The sequence below is a fragment of the Rhincodon typus genome, unplaced genomic scaffold (genome assembly GCF_021869965.1).
Source record: "Rhincodon typus isolate 14 unplaced genomic scaffold, sRhiTyp1.1 hic_rhity00001695, whole genome shotgun sequence".
In the NCBI taxonomy this organism is placed as follows: Eukaryota; Metazoa; Chordata; class Chondrichthyes; order Orectolobiformes; family Rhincodontidae; genus Rhincodon; species Rhincodon typus.
This window is the reverse complement of record NW_025967333.1, coordinates 1684-25000: the sequence shown is the minus strand read 5'-3', so window position 1 is coordinate 25000 and position 23317 is coordinate 1684. Positions and strand designations below refer to the sequence as shown.

Sequence of the window (23317 nt, the reverse complement as noted above, 5' to 3'; positions counted from 1 at the left end):
TAGATAAGGGGACCAAAACTGTTTAGTGTTCCAGATATAGTTTGACTAATGCCTTGCATATTTTTAGTAAAGCATTTTTTTTTTAACATATTCCGTTTTAAGATCAATAGTCCATATGTCTTTCCTATTACCTTTGAACTTGAATGCAATTCATGTGACTCCCAAAGCCCCTTGCAGTCTTTCCCATTTAAATAATAATCAGCTCTTCTATTCTTCTCTGCAAAAGTGCATAACCTCACATTATATTCCATCTGCCAAGTTTTTGCCCACCCATTCAACCCGTTTATATCCCTTTGTAGACTCATTGTGTCATCCTCATTATTATCCTTATCGATGTATGTTATTTTCCATTCAGTCAGGATCCTCCAAGACGGCAGGTCGTGTGATACTGGCCACTGCAAATGATTACTGCAAACTCTGCGATGCTTCTTTTAGCTCCCCAGCTGTGGCACAGGCACATTATCAAGGAAAGAACCATGCCAAGAGACTGCGGCTAGCAGAGGCTCAGAAATCCAATTCATTTTTGTATGTATGCTGACAGTTGAAAATTCTATAGCAGGATATTTAATGTGTTTTTTATATGATATTTACTTTTTGCTGCATCATCATGTTTGAAACAAGTAAATAGATAATTCACCTCTAAACATAGAATCCTAAATAATTTTTGTTTTAATGATAGGCATCTAAATATCAGTTGTTTCTTTTACTGTCTACAGACAAAGGTGATTCTTCCTCAGCGTTCATCCTCTACATACCTTAGGACAGGCCTATCATCCAACCGGCAGTCAATCATTGGAACAGTGCCTTCTTGGGAATTTTGAATTTTTGGTATTTGGATCCCCACCCCACTCCCCCAACTGCACATTGCAGACAATGCCATTCCACAACAATTTTTTTCTCATTTTGGCTGCAGTTTCGGAGCATTTTTACACTGTCAGTAGGAACAGCTTTTGTAAACTACTCTATTTTGATATTAGCTATTTCCAACCTTTGAAACTATGGTACACTTCTCATCCCAGGTACCTTCATTGGAATCTTTCACTTGAGAAATATACTAGGATTCAAATTTTGTAAGCAGTAGTCAAACTTTTTCCCTGATAACAGAAAAGAATTTGAACACTTTTCATTGGGAATCAAGATCTCTGCAATCTAATTCTGAAAAGAAGTTTAGGTAATTAATTGCTGAGAGAGTTCTGTCTTTCATAGAAGACGTTGAACATAATTGTGATGCTGACCTATTTAAGAGCATTTGTGTGGAGAAATGAATATGACTGTAAACAAAGCCACTATTGTTTCCAGTTGTCACATCTTTCTCCAGCCTGTTCACAAAAGCCATTTTTTTCTTTAACGTATTTTTCCAGTCAACCTGTTCAGAGATGTTATTACACACTTCTGGAGCAGGTGGGACTTGAACCTAAGCCTCCTTTTCCAGGGATATGGACACTACCACTGTGCCACAACTAAAACCATAATATCAGGAGAAGCCAAAGAACATCCAGTACAATGTAGTTTTCGACTATGAAGTAACTCCACGGAGGCTAGTATCCTATCGCCAAGTTACCCTTTATTTACACATGGAGAGTCCTTGACATTGATCCAGCTCCCTCAGAGCCAGCTCTCAGAGAGAACAAGATGTCTGACACTTTTGTTTTTATCTGTCAGCAAGGGCTCCCTGATTGGACCAGAAAACCCAATCAGGGGAATCATAATCCATGAAATCCACTGGCTGACCTTGTTACAATCACTACAGACTATCTGCCACACAATTGCAATGAGTAATTTCTAAGCTTTTTTTGACTTAATTTCTTATAGAGGTAGAACCCAAGAACTTTTTCTGGTTTGGGAGCTGTGAATGACTACAATTCACACTCATGATTTAAACATATCTTTGAAAAGCAGTAATCAACCTTACACATATGGATTTTAAAAAATTGGTATTTGAACAACACAGGCATGACCATATTTGCTATCCGTCCCTATTATCTCGATGGGGCCGTCTCCTTGAACCTCTGAAGTTCTTGTGCATCATAGTAATGATGTTTGGGCAATTCCAAGATTGAGATGAAGGAACGTAGTATAATTTAAAGTAAGTGATTTTGTGAATTGGATGGGATCCTTGATCTCATGCTTCTCAGTGTTAGAGGTCCCAGGTCAGGGAGGTGCTGTCACAGTATCCCAGGTGTAGTATATCAACTTTGAGAAATCCTTAAGTTGAAGTCCTGCTTGAGGGTCAAAACTCCCATTTATAAATAGCTAGAATTAGGTATAGTATGCTATCTGGTGAGTACAGCAACCTTCCTCATCTGTCATAAAAAACAATGCTTCATTGATGAATGTGAGATAATAAGGTGTAGAGCTGGATGAACACAGCAGGCCAAGCAGCATCAGAGGAGCAGGAAAGCTGATGTTTCGGGTCTAAGCAGATTTGCTTAGAGATTTTGGCATCCTTGTATCCATTGTAATCTTCTAATTTACAAACAATGAGAAGAGCTGAGTGTAAATTGCATTTTGGCATCTCCTATGTAGACCCAAATTCTATTGATGTGTAGTATTCTTGCAATATCATGACCTGGATTACAGATTTGTCTTGAATAGTATCAAATGGGGCACATATCATGCGCCCAGCCCATTTTTAGTTTCATTAAAATCAGTGAAACTAAATATTGAAAATAGCATTTAATAGGTGGGTGAAACTTTGCCAGTTTAGTGCAATTTAACTCCCAAGACATACCTTTTTCCCCCTGTACAGCTCAATTTTGAAGGTTTTGTAATTAACAACCACCTATAAGTTTTCATCAATTTCCTTTATGACAAACTGCTCTTTGAAAAGCACTATAAAGGGATGCAGGAGTATTATATGAAAAAGAAAACATATCGATTTATGGAAGGCCAGCTTCTGCTTCATCTTTTTATTTCACGTCATAGGCAGGTTCCCTGGTCTAATCAGGACCTCTACTACAGTGATTATTCCCTTAGTATTTGAAAAACAAAGTTTTATGAATGGCTTTGAACTATTGTTTACTTCAGAGTTGAGGAGCAGCTTCTTCTATATTAAGAAACAAATTGCATGACAGGCTAGATGCTAAATTGTGGTATTTGTACTTGGAGCTTTGCTGTGATAAATTTATGCAACTTTACAGGCAGCAAATATTGTGATCTTCTTGAAGGACGTAACATAATCTTGCATAACACGAATTGTTTGCTTCTCACAAACAATTCCTGTTAGGTCTTAAAAAAGTTAGCAGGCAAAAACAGGTTGCTTTTCTATCTAAATCTTCATAAGCTGGGATCATTGTCTCAGAATGGCAGTTAAACCCATTATTTTCCATGATCTGATACTGATAATTTAGTTGTTAAGAGAAACAAACTCAAATCGATGTTTGTCAAGTAATTTTTAATATAGAAAATAAGCTCAAAACATTCACCACCAAATGAATTACACTTGTTTAATGGTGTGGGATTTATAATCATGTATTATGATATTCTAACAAAATATATTTGCAATATTTATTTCAATCAAGCCTCAAAGCTAGTAATATCACGAATGATTGAAGACACATATTCTGTGTAAACTTACTGCGTTTACATTTTATAGGATTAATTGTGAAATGAAATAAGATCATTTATATTTTCTGGTAATAAAACTTGAGATTACCACTTCATAAAGCTAAGGACCATAGAATGTTTATCTTTGTGAGAAAAGGTCAGTTCAACACAGAAATCTCAATGTGTTAACATCAATATAGATATTTTAGATTGGTTTTGAGGGAATAGATTTGATAAAAGTGAACACCTTTAATAAATATTACTGTGAATGTTTATCCAAAACTACTCTGTTGTAAATTGATTCAGAAGACCGTAACCTTAAATCAAAATAATTCTGTCCCTAAATGCTAAGGTCATTTTTGTTGTTGGTGTATAGGGTAATGCTGGCAGGGCTCTGTGTATTGCCTATCCTTTGTTGCCTTTTGAGAATGGTAATTTTTTTTTAACTGCATGTTCTTACGGGAGCGATAATTAAGACAAATCAGGATTTTTTTACCCGACAACAGTGAAGGGATATTGCTAAATTGAGAGAAATGCCCAATGAGGACAGATTGAGTCAAGTATACCTCCATTCCCTCAAACTAAGAAGGATGAAAGGCGATCTAATTGGAATATATACAATTCTTAAGGGATTTAACAGAGTAGATTTTGGATGGATGTTTCCCTGTTTGGAGAGTCTAGAACAATGAGTCAGAGTCTTAGGACAAGGTTTTGACCGTTTAGGACTGTGAGTGAAGAGGTTTCTCCTAATCAAAACATTGAGAACTCCCTTCCCAGAGCTGAGGGTCCTCAGTCATTGAGTAGATTCAAGAAACATATTATTAGATATTTGGGTGTTAAGAGTTGTGGGGATACTGTAGGATGCTGGAGTTGAGACAGATGATTAATCATGATCTTATTAGATGACTGAGCAGACTTGAAGGGCTAAATGGCTTATCCTTGCTCTTTTTTCCCTCTGCTGTTATAATGATATATGCCTAAGCCAGGATACTGTGTGATTTGGAGGAGAATTTGTTTGATGGTGGAGATTTCAGGATTAGGAAATGCTGTCAAAGTGAACTTGTGAGTTATGGCAGAACATACCGCAACCACGGTGGTCCAGTGATGAATATCAATTGCACAGGAATTGATCAATAGGCTGTTCTCTTCTGAATTGTTCAGTTTATTTCCTGTTGCTGCTGCTTCAATCATCTGAGAAAATTGTGGACATTTTATCACACTCCTTATTTGAGATAGTTAAGAGGTTTTGATGGTTCATGAAGTGAATCACTTAAAGCAGTATACCAGATTCTGTCCTTCTCTTGTAGCCACTGTGTTGATCTGATGAATCCACTTAGCTTTTTTGAGTAATGGTAATCCTCAAGATATTGATTATGTAGAAATTTGGCAATTGAGTAGTTACTGCTGTGTGCCATGGTTGATGGCTGACAATTTTTTTTTGCTAAGGTGGTCATTTCTAGTATTTATAAGATATACGTTATCTGCATTTGTCAGGTCAAGCCTGGATGTTATCCAGGATCATACTGTAGGCAGGCATGGGTTGCTTCATTTACAGAGCCATTGTGAATGGAGTTGAAAGAAAACATTAGGATCAACAGCAAACAGCCCCACTGCTGACACTATGATGGAGGGGAGATCACTGATAAAGCAGCTGAAGATGGTTAGGCTGAGGATCTAAGGTATGTGAAGGAAAAACAAGTATGGAAGAAATTAAGACCACACCTCCTGAGTAATCTTCCTCATTCTTGAAATGTATTTTATTTTCAACATATCTTGCACATATGCTCCTTTACTATTTCTAACTCTATCTCAAATATATTTATTGTTTAACACTGTTATCATTTTCTTCTCTGAGTAGTGATGCCTTCAGTTCAATCTCATAGTATGGAGGATTGGACTGTAGGCAAACCTTTTTGTTTTAGAGTACTGAGGGAAATTAGTTGACTGTTATGATTTCAATAAGCATAAAACCCCTCCAAGGGGCACTGGTCTATTGATTTTTACCCCCTCTCCCAGAAAAAAAATAGGCATATCCTAAGGTACATGGTGGATAAACTACATTTGAAGAATAAGGAGGACCATATCAAAGGTAACTAATCTTACTTTATATTTATCTTCAGCATCTTGAAGGTATAAAACAATAAAAAGGTATTTTGTTAGTTTGCTTGCTAAAACTGACACTGATTATCATTCATTATTAGTGAAGTATCCATATTAATTCTTATGAAGGCTTACATTTCAAAAACAGTTCCACTAGTAGCATTTTAAGTTAAACTCATTGATCTTCTTGTTAGAAAAAGATGGTTTCTTTGTCTTAATCTGTAGTAAATTCAAGTATCAGATGAAAACTATGCACTCGTCTAGTGTTTAAACTGATGTCAGCAAAATGTCAGTTACTGTGATTGGTAATCTAAAGATGTAGCTGCATTAGGCTTCGTGTAATTGCAATATCTATAAGTCACCTTCCTAGAGATGCTCTCCTTCCCTTGGGCTTTAGTGTGCTTCATAGTCTCCCACGTTACACTGCCACTTCTGCATTGATGCACACATGAAATCAAACCTTTATTCTTTTGAAAATGGCAATTAAGAGCAGTTATGTTTTAAATTGATACAGAATTAATCTAGTAGGCTGAAAACACACCAAACACACCAGACATGTAAGTGGTGAATTGCCGATATTTTGGACTTCTTAAATATAGGAAAGTAATTTGAGAACATTTTAACCTGAACAACAGGCACACATGAATGATGATGGGAAATGGGAAAAAGGTTTTGCAATAGAATGTAAATTTTGCTAATCAACTGCTTTATGAATTCTGTGCTGCACATTGAAAGAAGTTATTCATTATATTTTTTCAGGTTATACTTTTATTCACATTCTAGCAGAAAAACTTTGTGACCATGTGATTAAATATCTCATTATTTTATGAATTACCTAACAGCTTAAATGAAATTTATGATCTCAGCTTGGCTTAATGGTAGCATTTGAACTCTTGAGTCAGACATTTGTGGGTTGAAACCCCTCCCCAGGATGTGAGCACATAAACAACACTTAATTACAGCAAAAAAGGAATGTTGCATCTTTTGGAAGTATCTTCTTTCAGCTAGAACATGAAACCGAGGATCCTTCTATTCATCTGACCATAAAAATGCCTGAAGGCAATGCTCCAAATTAACTGCCCAGTAATTCACCCTTAATCTGCATTCCTGAAAAACAGATTTAAATGAGGTTGCTAATTGTGAAATCATCAGAACTACATAAATGCAAATTCGACCAAAGATTTATCAGTGTGATCAACCTTATCACAAATTGTTTTTAAATGTAGAATGAAATGGGGCTGGAATAATCTGATCAGGAAATATTTCAACTGGCAGCACTTTATTCAAATACATTTAATGCTGTCATATTAGCCGCTCAGCTTTGATTCATTTTAATAGAATCTCCTCTTAGCCTTTCAAATCTAAACAAGAAAGAAATACTTGCACTTATATAGGATTTTTTAAGACTTAGGCTGTTCGAGAGGGTTTTACAGTCAATGAAGTGCCTCTGAAATGTTGTAAATTAGGAGAATCAGGAGTCAATTTGTGCTCAGCAAGCTTCCCTAAACAACAAGATGATAATGATTAGATACTCTGTTTCCATGGTGTTTTTGAGGGATAATATTGTCCAGGATATCAATACTAATTATTTTGCTAGTCTTCAAAATAGTGACATGGGATCTTTTACATTCACTGAAAAGGTATAAGGGACTGTGCTTCAAATTAAAATCTGAAAGATGGAACCTTCGACAGTGTAGCTTTTCACTGAAGTGTTCATCTAGATTTTTTTGCTTGCGTCTCTGGAGTAATACAACATCAGTTTAGCATAGGTTCACACCTATGCTAAAATGATGAAGAGCAGGTTTTTAGACAAACATGTATTTGTAACCTACTGCATCATTTTAAAGCCCAGAACATTTATCATAAAAATACAGTAATCCTCCTGATCACTTAGAGATCTTATTCACTGGTTCTGTCAATCATAAGGAAGCAATAAGGTTTGATCCTAATTTTCTTTCAGTGATCTCAAGCTGGATATTGTCCTGTGAGGGGAAAATTAGCCAAGGGACTCAGCTTTAATCGTTGATCACTGACCCGTGCTGTGCAGAATATGATAGGGACAGGATCGCAATTTATTTGTAGTTAAACAGCCCACAAATATTCTCTCTTAAACCCTGAATTTTCCAATTTGAACTGAGATAATTGCTTGGGATAAAACAGACAACAAAATGTAATTACAATCTTTCTGTCTGGCTCGTGTTTGGTTGAAAAGCCTGGAGATATGTATATTGGTGGTGATTCTGTCATCAACTTGGTTCTGGTTGGTATGGATTACTAGGTCTGTTTTGAAGTGGTGCTATTCTAGGCTTGCGTGCCGCATGTATTTTCTGTAATCTTAAATTTTATGTAGAAACTTTCAAATTTAGCATCTTTCCAGTTTATCCATATTAAAGTTTGATGAGATAATACTTGGATTGAGCACTTTTAGTTGCAAGTTTTATATCTTCCTTCATTTGAAGAGATATTTAATTGAAAATTGTGCTGTCAATTACTAAAATTGTAAACTGTTCTTGTTCAAAGTTCAAAGCTTTGCACTTGCTAAATATTTTAATCGGAATACAATTAAAAGAGGATTGCTATGAACTATTTAAACAAATTGTGCACTTGTTATATATTTGACTAACAATTATCATAATTTTGCAGAGAGGCAACAGAGCTCACAAAGAGAAGACCAAGGAAAGAAGGGAATGAATTTAAAATTGTGCCAAATCGTCGCAATCTACATGGAGTTCAAAACACACTAGGTATGTACTATTTTCTGTTTCAAAACATGTTATATATTTGCTACATAGAAATTTACAGCAACAAGACATAATTTTAGTCATGTTCAGTACATTCGAAGAACTCAATTTTTTTTGATCAAATATCTTTTGCATCCACTTGAAAAGGTAGTTAGGCATTGGGTTTAATGTTTCATCTGAAAGGTGGCACTTCTGACAGTATTCCCTTAAAACTGCATTGAAGCGTTAGCCTAGATTAATCCCTGGAGTATGACTTAAACCTTTACCTTCTGATTTTGAGGTGAAACTGCTACCACAAGGATGTGGCAGACATCAAACACTTGCAGAATTCAGTTGACAGGACTATACATTTTAATTTGGTATTGTTGAAGGTAGCATCGTTAAGATTTTGGTTTCTTTTAATATTAGTTGCAAATATGAACAATAAATTATTGGTTGAATCCCATTTTGTCGACAGTTCCTGTCATCAATTTGGGTGTGGACCGAGAATTGAGAGGGAAATAATTGATTGTAAAACTCTCTACTTTCAAAAGAAATTAGGGAACAATAAAATTACAATTGTAAAACACACTTCTTTTGAATCCCCCTTTTTTCCATCCCTAATTTTCTTACCTTTTTTCTTGCTCAGTTAATGATTGCTATATTGATTGTGTGGATCCATAGGTATTGACAATACTCTAGGACTTCACACAAGTAGGAATTTTTCATGCGATCCTGGACAATGGATGTCTGCTGGTCTCTGATAATGGGAGTGGGAAGCCCAATCCCATTCTCATCTAATACCTACAAGATAATACCTATAGGATAAAGTCATATGGTAACTGTCAAGCAGGAATTGAGGCTTTTTTTCTACATTCCCCTTACAGTTCTAAAACCAGATCTGATAAATAAATTCTAGTTATTGCTACCTGAGGAAAAATTAGTCAACTCAGCATGTGTCATAGATTGGATCTAGAATATTACCATTATATCTTCCTACCATTGTGGGCAGCACGGTAGCTGAGTGGTTAGCACTGCTGTCTCACAGTGCCAGAGACCTGCATTCGATTCCACCCTCAGTTGACTGAGTGGAGTTTGCACATTCTCCCTGTCTTTGTGTGGGTTCCCTCTGGGTGGTCTGGTTTCCTCCCACAGTCCAAAGATGTGCAGGTTAAGTGGATTGGCCATGGGAAATGCAGGGTTGCAGGGATAGGGTAGGAGCGTGGGTTGAGGTGGGATGCTCTTTGAAGGGTTGGTGTGGATGCGATGGGCCAAATGACCTGCTTCCACACTGTAGGGATTCTATGATTAAGGCAAGTGAATGATAGTCTTCAATACATGCTGACTTTGAGATCATAAGATGTAGAAGCAGAAGTAGGCCATTCAACCCTTCAACCTGCTTTGCCATTCAGTGAAGTCGTGACTATTCTGATAATTCTCAAATCCACTGCCTCTTCTCTACGACCCTTGATTCCCTTGCTGATTAAAAATCTGCCTCAACCTTGAATATACGTAATAATCCAGCCATGACACCACTCTGGAATTCCAGGTTCGCTATCTTCTTTGAGAGAAGACGTTTATTAAATTCTGCCAATTCTTATGAAGGAGAGGAATTTATATTATACTGCCAATAAAGTTACTGAACATTGGATTATAATTGGAATTACTTGATTATATAAATGAAGCAGGCCATTTGGACTAACCATCTATACCCATGTTTATGCTCTATATGAGGCTCCTCTGCATCTAACTCTTAATGGCATACCTTTTGTTGCTTTCCTCTTTACAAGCTCATTTAATTTTTCCTTCAAAATGTATTTTTCCCATTAGTGGTTCTTATGAACTTTGTCCCTTTGATGTGTCATTGTACTTACTTCAACATGGTGGCTCAGTGGCTAGCACTGCTGCCTCACAGCACCAGGGACGTGGGTTCGATTCCACCCTCGGGCAACTCTCTGTGTGGAGTTTGCATATTCCCCACGTGCCTGAGTGGGTTTCCTCCCACAGTCCAAGATGTGCGGATTTGGTGAATTAGCCATGCTAAATTGCCCATAGTGTTCAGGGATGTGTAGATTAGGTGGGTTACAGGGGGATGGGTCTGGTTGGGATGCTCTGAGGTTTGGTGTGGAGTTTTTGGGCTGAAGGGCCTGTTTCCACACTGTAGGGATTCTATGAATCCATGTCATGGAGTGGCTTTTTATTCCATGTGTCGACCCATAATTCATACTGAAACCAGTCAATTTGTGTCAAAATTGCTACATTGGAATAACTTGTAGAATGTTGACGGATCTATGCCATTGATGCCAGTTTGACGGTATTAGGACATTATTTGAAGATAATAGTCTTTTGATTAAATAAGGAAGTCTCATGTCAGTAAATATGATTTCCAGTTGTTTACAATTAACATGATGTTTAGAGTTTTAACTCCATTACAAGTTTGTAGTGAGATATTTTGATCTATTGCAAGGCATCTGATCCTGTGGAAAAGGTGCAGAATTGTTTGAAAGGATTGAAACTTCTCACATGCAGATCTGCAGTGATTCAAAATATGCTGTTATTTGATTCAAATAGAAATGTTATTATGCTAGTAGACTTCACTTACCCCACATATCTGTTTCATGATCTGGACCTGCAAGCTGGTTAAATTTATTAATAACATTAAAGTGGGGAGGCAATAGAAACAAAAGACACAACAATGGATTTGTGAAAGGGCTTACATTGGCAATGCAATTCCAGTTTTGAAGATGGGTCACCGTACCCAAAACCTCAATTCTGTTTTCCAGCAATTTCTGCTTTTGTTTGTGAATGCAATTTGGAAGACTGGTGACAAATTATACATCTATCAAAGCTAACTTTAAAATTTTGTGTATTTAAAAAATAATGGATACAAAAATACGATAAATAATATGAATTATTGCAGAGACATGGATTCAAATTCAAGCATAATAGCAGATATGTCACAAAGGCCCAACTTGAACATGTATTATGTTCTATTTTGATAACTGTATCATACTTCCACAAAAAACTTACAAAAGGGAAAATGTAATAATTAACAAGTTTGGTCACAACTGTTAACAGAAAAATGAATAAATTGAAGAATCGTAAACTCTTTAATTCTAGAACAGAGGTTGTTGGCGGCATCTTGTCACATGTTTCTCGAAATTATTCAAGATCAATTTATGTTAATTTATCATTATTTAGGTCCTTACTCTAATCCACGCTCCCGTCAGCGGATTCCACGTGACTTAGCAATGTGTGTGACACCAAGTGGACAGTTCTACTGTTCCATGTGTAATATTGGTGCCAGTGAGGAACAAGAATTTCGGCTTCATCTTGAAAGCAAATTGCATAAGAGCAAGGTGTCAGAGCAACGATATCGCAATGAGATGGAAAACCTTGGCTATGCATGAAGCCTTGGAAATAAGTGCATCTTGAAACTTTATGAAATGGTTATAATTGTTGATGATACATTCACAATTTCTGTATAGAAAACTTAAAGACTTGATCATTAAGAAAAAAATCATAGAATCCATTTTTTAATTGTACAGAAGTTTGCTGTTTATTGTCAAAATGTACTTTGTATTCTCTTAACATTTTAATTTAATGTTTAATGCTAATTTGTGTCTAGAAAACCTCCATCTGTTGCTAAGATTTATCCCTTAAAGGGATGTTTGTGAAACTGGTTACATGCTGCTTCTGCAGATGGTTTGGTAGCATTCAAGCAATGTAATATTTGTTTTTCTCATGGAATATTTTCTAACAAAATGTTCAGCTTTCTTGGAATTTTAATGTAATTTTAAGCAGTCTCTTTAATATTCAATTTCCTTTTGATTTACAGTCTATAATGATCATCTGCAGTTAATTCAAAAGGTGATATACAAATAAATGTTCAACACTGAATCATTCATTTATTGTTGAATGATTTTTGTATAGAGAGTTTCACCGTCGGTCTCCCTGTGGAAAAAATAGATACAAAAGTGCAATAATATGTTAATACATGTTGTTTCATTTTCTTTAATTCATTTTTAAAAATTTTGTTTGAAATGTGTTAATGACACTATTGTGGAGCAATGCAAACTTAGAAGAGTTGATAAGCTTGATGATATGTTGTTGATAAATTAACAAATTTGAAGCATCTTTGAATTTATGTTATTATATTAACATATAAAGTGTATATAATTGAGCTTTTTCACAATTGGACTCAGTAATTTAGCCACCAGTTGCATTATTTGCATGCATACACTACTAAACGGTCTCCATCAGAAAAATTAAAGAATATTGCTGTTGTTCTTGTGAACCTTGAAACCACTTGGTCTTTTTTAAAAGGATCTTAATGATAATATGCTCTTTTTAAGACTGATTTCACAGTACCATATTTGACAAAAATAATGCACTGAAGGCTAACTTTAAAAATAAATAATGAAGGCCAAAATTATGAAAAAGTTATATATGCTATCCTTTAGCAAGCTAGTCAGTTTAAATCTCTGCATTTAGTGGATAAAATCCTTTCCAAACCTGAGATAAATGACTGACTGAGTTTGTGTCAGAGTTTGAGAAAGGTAAGTTTGTGAATTATATTATGGAGAATAAACCTAGTAAAGCTAAGATAAGTAATAATGAGTGAAAATGTCAATTCTGTGAGATATGCTGCAAAATTTACATTTTATTGATGAAAAATAGTTATTTTCCTTAATTTTCATTTTCCTTAAGCAACCTTTTTATATTCTGACCTTTACCCTCCTTTCACCAGCTACAAGAAAAAACAATTTCCACCTTTTAATAAAATTAACCGTTATGCATGAATGTTCCTTCTCAAATTATAATTCACTTGTTTTGACAATTATTGACACTGTATTTTTTATAGAAAAAATATAGTCAAAATTGTTTCAGTTGCCATACCATGGCATACATATATATTTTTCCACAGGTTAAATTGTGCTAAGTTTTCCAATCATTGTTATATTTTTCTCTATGTGAAAGTTAGTCTGTTTTAATGCCTTAAATTTTAAAAGATAATCAAATTGAGCCTTTGAGGCTCACATAATGATGTTGATATGAAAAAATTACATTTATAAATCAATTTGTGTCCAGTACATAAGTGTCATTATTTGGACTGTGGGTTGTAGCCAGTGATACAATCTGCAGGGTAACATTTCCATTTCAAACATGGATTCACTTCTGGTCTTAACTTTTAATATTCTGCCTCATTAATAATTTATGTTCAACACGAACAGTTACAAAATACCACACAGAAAGGACTTAAAAATAAATTTGAACATCAGTGACATTTTGAAGATAGTTTGATTTATAAGATATGTGTATTTCACAAAAAGATTTTTTCATAGTTTTTTACCACACTAAATCACAAAAGTAAGAAAGTGAATTTAGAAGAACAAAATAAAACCAAAAATGCTGGAAATTGAAAACCAAGCAGCAACTGTGGACAGAGAAACATAATTAACCTTTCATCAAAACTGGAAATATTTAAAGATTCAAAATCCCGAACAATTCCTAAATCACCCCCAACAGACTTTCCTCTTTATAATGGCACTGGTCCATGTGAGTGCAGTTGACATTTCCCCTGTGCCATCCTCCCCACTGTCCATGCCACCTAGTACTTGGTAAAACAGCAAGTTCACTTGTATTACTGCTCACAAAGCAGCATCCTCAACATTTGGGCAATCAAATGCAAGTTGGATGACTGCTTTGCAGAACATATCTGTTCACAAGCTTCTTGTCACCTGCCATTTTAATACTTTGTCCCACCATACTCTGACTGTTGCTCCCTTGCTGTTCCAGTGAATCAATGTAAGCTTGAGGAATATCACCTACTCCACAATTAGGCAGTTTACAGTTTCCTGGTTTTAACATTGAACTCAACAAGTACACAGAGTCATACAGTGTAGAAACAGGCTCTTCAGCCTAACTCGTCCATTCCGACCAGGTTTTCTAAACAGCACTAGTCCATTTACCTGCATTTGGCCCATATCCCTCTAAATCTGTCCAAATGTCTTTTAAATGTTGTAGTTGTACCCACCTATACCACTTCCTGTGGCAGCTCGTTCCGTATATGCACCACCTGCTACATGAAAAAGTTGTCCCTAGGTCCCTTTTAAATCTTTCCCCTCTCACCTTAAACCTACACCCTCTAGTTTTGGACTCCCCTACCCTAGGGAAAAGAACTTGGCTATTCACCTTATCTAGGCCCCTTGTGATTTGATAAGCTTTAATATGGTCACCCCTAAGCCACCTATGCTCCAGGAAAAAAAGTCCAACCTATCCAGCCTCTCCTTATAACTACTACCTCTGCCCTATTTTGTTTTCTTTTGGAGGACAAAATAATTCTACTGTTTCCCATTCACACCTCGTCTAGACCAATCTTTTGTTTCTTGTTCCGTTGTCATTTTCTATTGCCTTGCATCATCATCCCTTTTATCATTTAATCTCCTGCTTTTCATGTGTCAGAGATGTTCCTTTTTATTCCTACACTCCCTCTTTGTGCCTTTACTTGCTTAAAATCTGTTAAAATCCGTTTTTCCAGTTCTGACAAGAGGTCATTGATCTGAAATATAAACTGTTAGTCTTTCTCTACACATACTACCTGATCTTCAGAGTATTTACAACATTTCCTGTTTTATTTTCCAATTTCCAGCATTTGCAGTATTTTTCTTTTGTAAGGATGAGTTGCTGAAAGTACCATTGAATTTCTTTTATTTGACAATTTTACAATATGCTTCTATAACACTTACATTTATGGAATAAAATAATTTCTTGTTTTTTTTTAAGTAGCATTTACTTCTGATAATGTTTTATACTAATGTACGAATGCCAAAACGATGTCTAACTAGAGCAAAATTGAAACCTGAGTGGTCATTCAATATTTTTCCTCAAATTCCTGTACAAGCATTTCCTTCTCTAAGAAAATATGCAAAAGCCCAGAATCTTTAGGCATTTGTGCATTTATGTACTCAGCTTAGATTAATTGTATACCACAGACAATATACCTTCTTGGCCCTGTCTACTCAGGAACAATCGCATCTGATGGAATATGTTGTCCATTCAGTCAAAAACTCTTTGCTACAGCCTACAGTTCTAATTCTATATTCAACCTGTATTCAAATTATTTTTAAGGGAGTTATTGGCACTGCTTCAATTAATTTTGTTTCACCTAGAACTTGAGGAAAAGAAGAATTCTGATAACCTTGGCACAATTTTATGTTCATCTTTTATCATCGAATTCTGCACTCCTTGAAGATAGATAACAAGATTATCTGCATCACCTGCTGCTCCTGTCATTTGAAAGACCTTGATCATATCAACTATAAGTGTCTTTGCGAATAAGTTTAGATTCGTGAGCTTTTTCTTGTTCATAACTTAGAATCTTAAGTCTCAGAAACATCAAATTTATTATGCTGAAATTGTCCCAGATTGTCCAAATTGGAAATCCTGGTGATTTATCAGCTAGTTTGCCTGTGTGATATCAATATTGCCCTCTTTCATAGGTTTCTGGTGCATGCCTTGTTGGAAGTGACTAATAGCTCTGTGTGTCCCAAAGTAATACAGCTAGGCTTCCACAGTTCTGCAAACAATAGCACTCAGCTGCATGATGAATTGCATGCTACCCTTTATTTTAAAGGATCAAGCATATATCTTGGAGATAAAATAATTTCTGCAAACCTCTGCATTTGGCAATGTGGATGTACCCTAGAATATGTTGGAAGTGTTGTGGTAAATGTTTGGATTTGCAAGTGCTACTGAACCTTCACAAGGAGGACAAAGGATTAGTTGGCTTATTCACGCAGGGATTATACAAGATATGACAGGAGCAATCGCAGTACCTCTATGTCTGCAGCATGACAGAGATAAAATAAAACCCGTGGAGAGGGCAAGCTCTATACATACCCTCCCATCTTAGAGCCAATTTATCTATTCTTGACTGGAGTTTACCTGGAAGATCAGCCAATTTACTCAGTATCACAGTGTGTAAACCCGTTGATGGTCTCCTGTATGTTCTCCCATTGAGAAATTCAGAATCCTTTGCAGCCAAACTCATCTACAACCTCATTCTTTATTGAATTCATTAACTTTTTCCCCGACTTCACTTGCAGCCCACTGTTACCTGGATGCACATGTGCTGAACCAACCTGAGAATAGCAGCCTAGTTTTGTGCAGTATCTAAACAGGTTACTGCAAATGTTATTGCTTTCTTTTCTTCCCTGGGCTGCTGTAGCTTAACAAAGTAGCTTGAGCTGAGGAGGAACATAAAGTATGGATTGGAAGATGCAGCGTTGTTGTCTCCTGTCAGTTGCACTCCTTTCACTTCTATTTTGCAGCATCTTGTTCTGCAAGCAAGGTGGAGGAATGTCAGTGATTTTGCAGTGTTACATTTGAGTAATGTGCTGAATGGCTGTTAGTATGTGGAGGCATTGAGGAGGGAGAGAGAGTCTGATGGCATTATTAGGCGTGTGAGGTTGAGGTGGAGCTTCTGGATGTTTGGCCTGACCCCTGAATGCTGCTGAATGTAGCTGGGTAAATGATGAGGGTGTGGTGCATTGAGAGTTCATGGTATTGTTCGTAAATGTCATGTGAAGATGTATTCACTGACGTCATCCTTCATGATGTGATTAAACTTCTTGAGTCTTTGCTGACAAGTCTTGCAGTTGATTTCCTAGACCTACCTACTTCCTGTTCCATCTGAGGCTGGCCTAAGAACGCCTCCTGGCCTCTCATGGAACCATGACATCTTCCCTCATGTCAATCTTCACAGTCCTGGTTCCCACATTTAAAAATCCCAGCAATATTCTTCAATACAGCTTTTCTTTAAGAAGTACCAATTGGCATTAAGAAGAGTAGGCTGACCGCTTCCTTATGTGTGCCTTCCAGCAAAGCACTCTAAAAGAGGTTATTATGTGTTAGATTGCTATATAAGGAAATGAATGAGAAGAAATCCACAATGTTCGAACTGTACACAATAAGAATTGTCATCCTAGCAAGAATTGCCATCTAGTGATTTAGGAAAATGTTATAAGTTTCATTTTTCTATATCAAATCCAGTCCCCCACTAAGCACATATATTGTCATTTTTCAGAGTAACTGAAAGCCAATTGTTCAGAAATTTTAATTTCTAGTCATGAGATTATTAAATGAGTAGGAAAAATAGTTCGAGCTCATTCTTTACAAGTTACTGATCTAATGCAAAATGTATAAGTAGATTTGCTAAGATCAGACAACACTGATATTGCTTGCAACTACTGCAAACTCAAGTCCTTGGCTTAGGATTTCTTAGGTAGCCTAAAACATCAATTTGTAATTAAACTAACAAACTACTTTGGTGTCCAGTGAACAGCCCTGAAAAATATGGCACTAAAGATGTTAAACATAGGAAATAACACAGATCAGAATTGCCCTTCAGCATGTTTCCATTTCCCTTGACTTTTCCTTCCATGCAAGTGTGAAAGGTTGAACAGCAAACTGACTCTAAAGTAACAAGAACAAAAACAGAAATTGCTGGAAAAGCTCAGCAAGGCTGGCAGGATCTGTGGAGAGAAATCAGAGTTAACGTTTCGAGTCGAGTGACTTCAGAACTTGATCACAGCATCCGCAGTTTTTTCTGTTATAACATTACAGGAACAATCGCAATTCATAGCATCAACACAAGAGGGCAATGTTAGACAACAATATCATTTTAAAACAAGCCAAACTTTTTTCTGTTGTATATTTGCATTGTTTCAGAGAAAAAAACCATCTTTAAAATCTTAAGCTGGAAGATCCTTGTTTTTCTACTATTAATTGAAAATTGATCCAAACCTAAAATAGAAACAGAATGTACTGGAGAAACTGAACAGGTCTAGCAGCATCTGTGGAGAAACAGTTAATATATCAAATCCAATATGACACTTCGGAATGAATCAGAATGAAGAAAAGCCATATTGGACTCAAATGTTAACTCTGCTTCGCTCTCCACATATACTAAAAGACTACTGAGTTTTCCAGCACTTTCTGCTTTTATTTCAGATATGTAGAATCCACAATAGTTAGCTTTTATTATAGTCCAAATCATATCTTCTCAGATTCATATTTTACTTGTTACTGCTTACACAGAATTCAGAGACTCATAGAATAATTACAACACAAGAGGCCATTTGGTCTATTGTGTTTGTACCAGCTCTTTGAATGAACAACTGAACTATGCCAACACCTCAACTTTTCCCCCAAATGCCTCCAATCTTTTGTCTTCAGATAATTATATAATTCTCTTCTGAAAGCCATGACTGAATGTGAATTAAGCATACTTTCAGGCAATGTATTCCAGATCTTAAGCACTCATTGTAAAAAAAAAGTTTCTCTTTGCGTTAGCAAAAGAATCAGAAGCAATTATTCTAATTTGGGCTCCTCTGTTTCTTGACCCTTCCATCATTAGGTACAGCTTCTCTCTATTGACTCTGTCCAGATTCCTCATAATCTTCTCTCTTGTAAGCAGAACAACCCCAAGTATCATTGTCACTCTTCAATTTAATTCAAGTATTTTAATAATGTGAGAAATTGTGAAAAGAATGCTCAAATAGTCATATGGTTGTACTGAACTATACTGAAATTGTTACAAAAAAGGTATGCCTTTGAACATTTTCATGTTGCACTCATCAGGTCAGTGTTGCAAGAAGACCAAATCTCAAATGGGAACAACAATTTACAATGCATGTGAAGAGGGTGCTGATTTGTTGATGATTGAACTCTGAATTGGTAGAGGCCCCATCCTTTGTAAATTCAAAGAATGTGGCCACAAACTGCACCTTTCGCTAAAAGCTTAGGAAGGGCTCTTGTGGTACAGTGCAGCTATCCCTACCACTGAACCAGTAGGACCTGGCTCAAATCCTATCTTCTCCAGGATGTATCCTAACAAGATTACATCTGAGCAAATTTATTAAAAATATTTTACAAGTGTGAGGAATAGCCATCCCCTGTGGTATTCCCCATGGCAATGCCTGTACCAGTCACGGATCAACTTGTCTGGTTTGAATTTGTTGACTTCATTCCTATTTCAGTTGGAAGACCTGATTACCTTTGTTATATCCAGAGCCTGGGAGAGGTTCCCCAATTTGTTAAGGTTCCAGATGGGATACCCCAAATCATTAAGATGCCAGAGGAGGAGGGATAAACAGGCTCCCCTTTTTTGTTATTCACCCACCCCTTTTATTGTTTACAAAGTTAATTTAAAAATGGATCCACGTGAATATCTTTCTCCCAGATCAAATTAACTTATGTTTTAAAAGGAGACAATTTAACCAGCTTTTATGAGTGAACCAGAAGTCAGTTCGTTAATGACTAAATGTGAGAAGAATTAGGAACACAACACTCATACATACAGGTTAGAAATAAGGACCGAGTCCAAAAAGATAAAATGAATGAATGATTTTACTTGAATGAATGATTTTATTGTCATGTGTAGTTAACAGTGAAAAAATACAGTGAAAAGCTTCCACTGTTGCCATGATCCGGCGTCATTTTGAATGGTTTAAGAATAAAAAAAAATACAGCCTAAAGAGAGTCCATTACCCTTCCATCACTGCTTTGCAACCGTCAGTGTCAGACTCCAATAACATTGAAGCCACTATTCCTCAGGCACCAACTCTGGCCACTGGGCCTACCTCGCCAATGTCTCCTCCGCCAATGTAGCAGCCTATGCAGGATCCCATGCTCACCCCTCTGCCAGTACCTCCTGATGCTGCTGCTAGGATCCCGCTCTGGGCTTACCAGCCACCTTGCCACCGTGTACACAACAATGATATACGGATCAGTCTCTGATTTTTTCATGAAGATTGGATAGTCAAACATTGCAGTGGCGGTATCGACATTGGTAATTGAACAGTCAGTAGCAAGATTCTTAGTTTTGCAGGTTGGTTGAGATTCTGCTAATCTGATTCCTTTCAACCTAGACAAAGTTGCTGTATTCAGGATAAGAGAGAGCTCTTTTGTTTCCTGTTTCATTTTGTCAGGCTTGCAGAGGGACAGAAACAGATACTGAGAAACAGAGCATGGTGGAGGGAATGGATGTTTGTGGATCTGGTGCCAATCAAGCAGGCTGCTTTGTCCTGGATGGTGTCAAGTGTTACGAGTATTGTTGGAGCTGCACCCAAACAGGCAGGTGGGGAGTATTCCATCGCACTCCTGCCTTGTGACTTGCAGATGATGGACAGGCTCTGGGGAATCAGGAAGTGAGTTACTCACCGCAATATTCCTCACCTCTGACCTGTTCTTGTAGCCACTGGGTTTATGTGGCAATTTGAGTTAAGTATCTAATCTATGGAACTCTCAAGGATGTTGATGGTGGGGATTCAGTGATGGTAACATGATTGAATATCAAGGGACAGTGGTTAGATTATCTCTTATTGGTCATTGCCTGGCATTTGCGTAGTGTGAAATGTTACTTGCCACTTGTCAGCTCAAACCTGGAGTTCTCTTGCAGAATTTGTCAAAATCTCTGCTGTGTACACACTCTCATTTAATTCTGTCTGTCCACTATCTTATCATAGCCATCTCCATTGCTTCCTTTGAATTCCAATGCTTTAAATTTATTTTAATGCAGGTCTCTCCATGGGTTTTCCCAATTCTAACTGCTTAATTTTTGCCAAGTCCTATTTTGTTTTGAGATTCTAAACTCTTGTGCTTCTTCTCCTCTCTTCTCCATCATTAAGTGGCCAAGTCTTCCACCATTACTGCATTATCCTTGGAACTCCGTACTTGAACTGTTTCCCTTGTTCTATCTCTTTCCATTTTTAGAAGCTTCCTCAAAATCTACCTCTTCCAGCAACATTCATAACCATTCTGGTATACTTCAGTATGCGTTTCCCTATGATGCTCACATCTGTTGGAGGAGTATTACTGTAAGTTGATTTAATTTGATTTTTGAAGTATATCTATGTTTCTTGTTATGTTCCAAAGGATATATCAAGCCAGTTTATGATGTTATTACTCCTGGTTTCAAATAAACCATTTCCAGTAAACCACATCTAAAAACAAACTTTTATATCCTTCTCTTTCCTTAGGTTTACGTTTAGTGTTTCCAAATGATACTGCAACTGTAAGACAAAAATCCAATCTGAAATGTAAAAACTTAGTCATTAAACTTAGCAAACAATGGGAGAGTCTGTATCCTACACGTAGTCAGGAAGTTGCTAGACAGCTGTGCACTGTGAGCTGTTGGTTACATTCCAGGATAGTTGTCATGAGCAGCAGCAGACAAAGAATATTCTTGCCAAGTAAGGTCTTCGATGACAACATTGTCTCACATGAATGATAAATTAGTATAGATTCTCTGTGCTGCTGAATAGATGTGTTCTCTTTTGGAGTTACTGATGCCAAAATGGTTTTTATAAACTGTTTGTTTTGTTAACTCAGTATTCAGTTAAATTCCCCTGACAATCATTGGAACATGTTAACAAAAGTTAAAGATTGCATTAGATCAAATTAAGTGGCTAAAGAAGACACAAGAAAAGTGTTAAGCCTGAGGACTGGGATCAATTTAGAATGCAGCAAAAGAGGACCAAGAAAAGAAGTTAGAAAGGGAAAACAGAATATAATGTAAATGAGTGAGACATAAAAGTAGACTGTAAAAGCTTCTTTAAGTACATAAAAAGTGTAACTAAGGCAAATGTGGGCCCACTATAAGTGCAAACAGGGGAATTATTAGTAGAAAACAGGGAAATGGCAGAGAAACTTAAACAATTGCTTTGCATCTGTCTTCATGGAAAAAGATACAGAAAATCTCTCAATCAGGAGAACAAGTTCAAACTCAGGAACTAAAATAAATTAACATTGTAAAAAGATAGTTCTGAAAAATTAGATTAATGGTTGATAAGTCCCCTGGGCCAGATGAACTTCATCCCAATGTGTTGAAACAGGTGGCTAGTGAAATATTAGACTCTTTGGTAGTTATGTTTAAAAACTATAGGTTTTCAAAAGGTTCCTGTGGACTGAAAAATAGCAAACATAGACTACACTATTTAAGAAGGGAAGAAGATGGAGTATAGAGAACTATACACCTGTTAGTTTGATGTCAATAGTCTGGAAAATGTTGGAATCTATTATAAAGGATGTGATAAATAGAAAGGAATGGTAAAATTTAGCAGAATCAAAATGGGTTTATGGTAGTAAAATCACGTTTGACAAACTTGGAGTTTCTTTTAGGATGTTATTTCTAGCATAGACAGAGAAAAAATTAAAACGGTGGGTTTTCAGTGGGCTTTTGATAATGTCACATACAGAAGGTTAGTAAAAATAAAAAACATGGGATTGTGAAAATATCCAGTATTGAGTAAGAATTGTTTAAGACAGAAAACAGAGAGTAGGAATAAATGGATCATTCTCAGGATTGCAGGCTGTTATTATTGGGGTAGGTAGCACAAGGGTCAGCGCTGAGTCCACAAATATTCACAATCTACACAAATGATCTGGATGCAGGGACTCATTGTAACGTTTCTAAATTTATTAATGACAGGAAACTTGGTAGGAAAGTGACTTGTGGGGAGAATGTAATATTTGCTGTATTTGCAATGGAGGGTCACCAGATTAATCCCTGGGACAAAGGTTGTGTATTTCCTAACATTTTGAAAAGTGAGGACTGACCTCATTGAAACTTACAGAATTCTTACAGGGCATCAGAGGGTGGATGCAGATGTTTCCCCCAGCTAAAACCAGGGAACATCATCTTGGGATAAGGATTAGGTTTATTTAATTTAGAAATGACAAGAAATTCACTATTTCAGGGGCTGTAGGAGCCCAATCATTTAGCGTTGTCAAGATGGATATTTTGATATACTTTTGGAGTCTAATAACATCCAAGGCAATGGAGATAATGTAGTAAAGTGGCACTGAGGTAGATGATTAGCTATGATCTAACTGAACAGTGCAGAAAGCTTAACAGGTTGAATAGTATACTTCTCTTCCTAATGAAA

General features: G+C 36.5%; 1 protein-coding gene across 1 annotated transcript; it reads left to right on the top strand.

The window, feature by feature from the left end:
- The first annotated feature begins 337 nt into the window (after positions 1–337).
- LOC109925601 (zinc finger, matrin-type 3) lies at positions 338–12428 on the top strand. Its single transcript, XM_048592705.1, has 3 exons — positions 338–525; positions 8290–8390; positions 11568–12428. The coding sequence occupies exons 1-3, from the start codon at positions 338–340 to the stop codon at positions 11774–11776; spliced, it is 498 nt and encodes a 165-aa protein (XP_048448662.1). The 3' UTR covers positions 11777–12428.
- The last annotated feature ends 10889 nt before the right edge of the window (positions 12429–23317 follow it).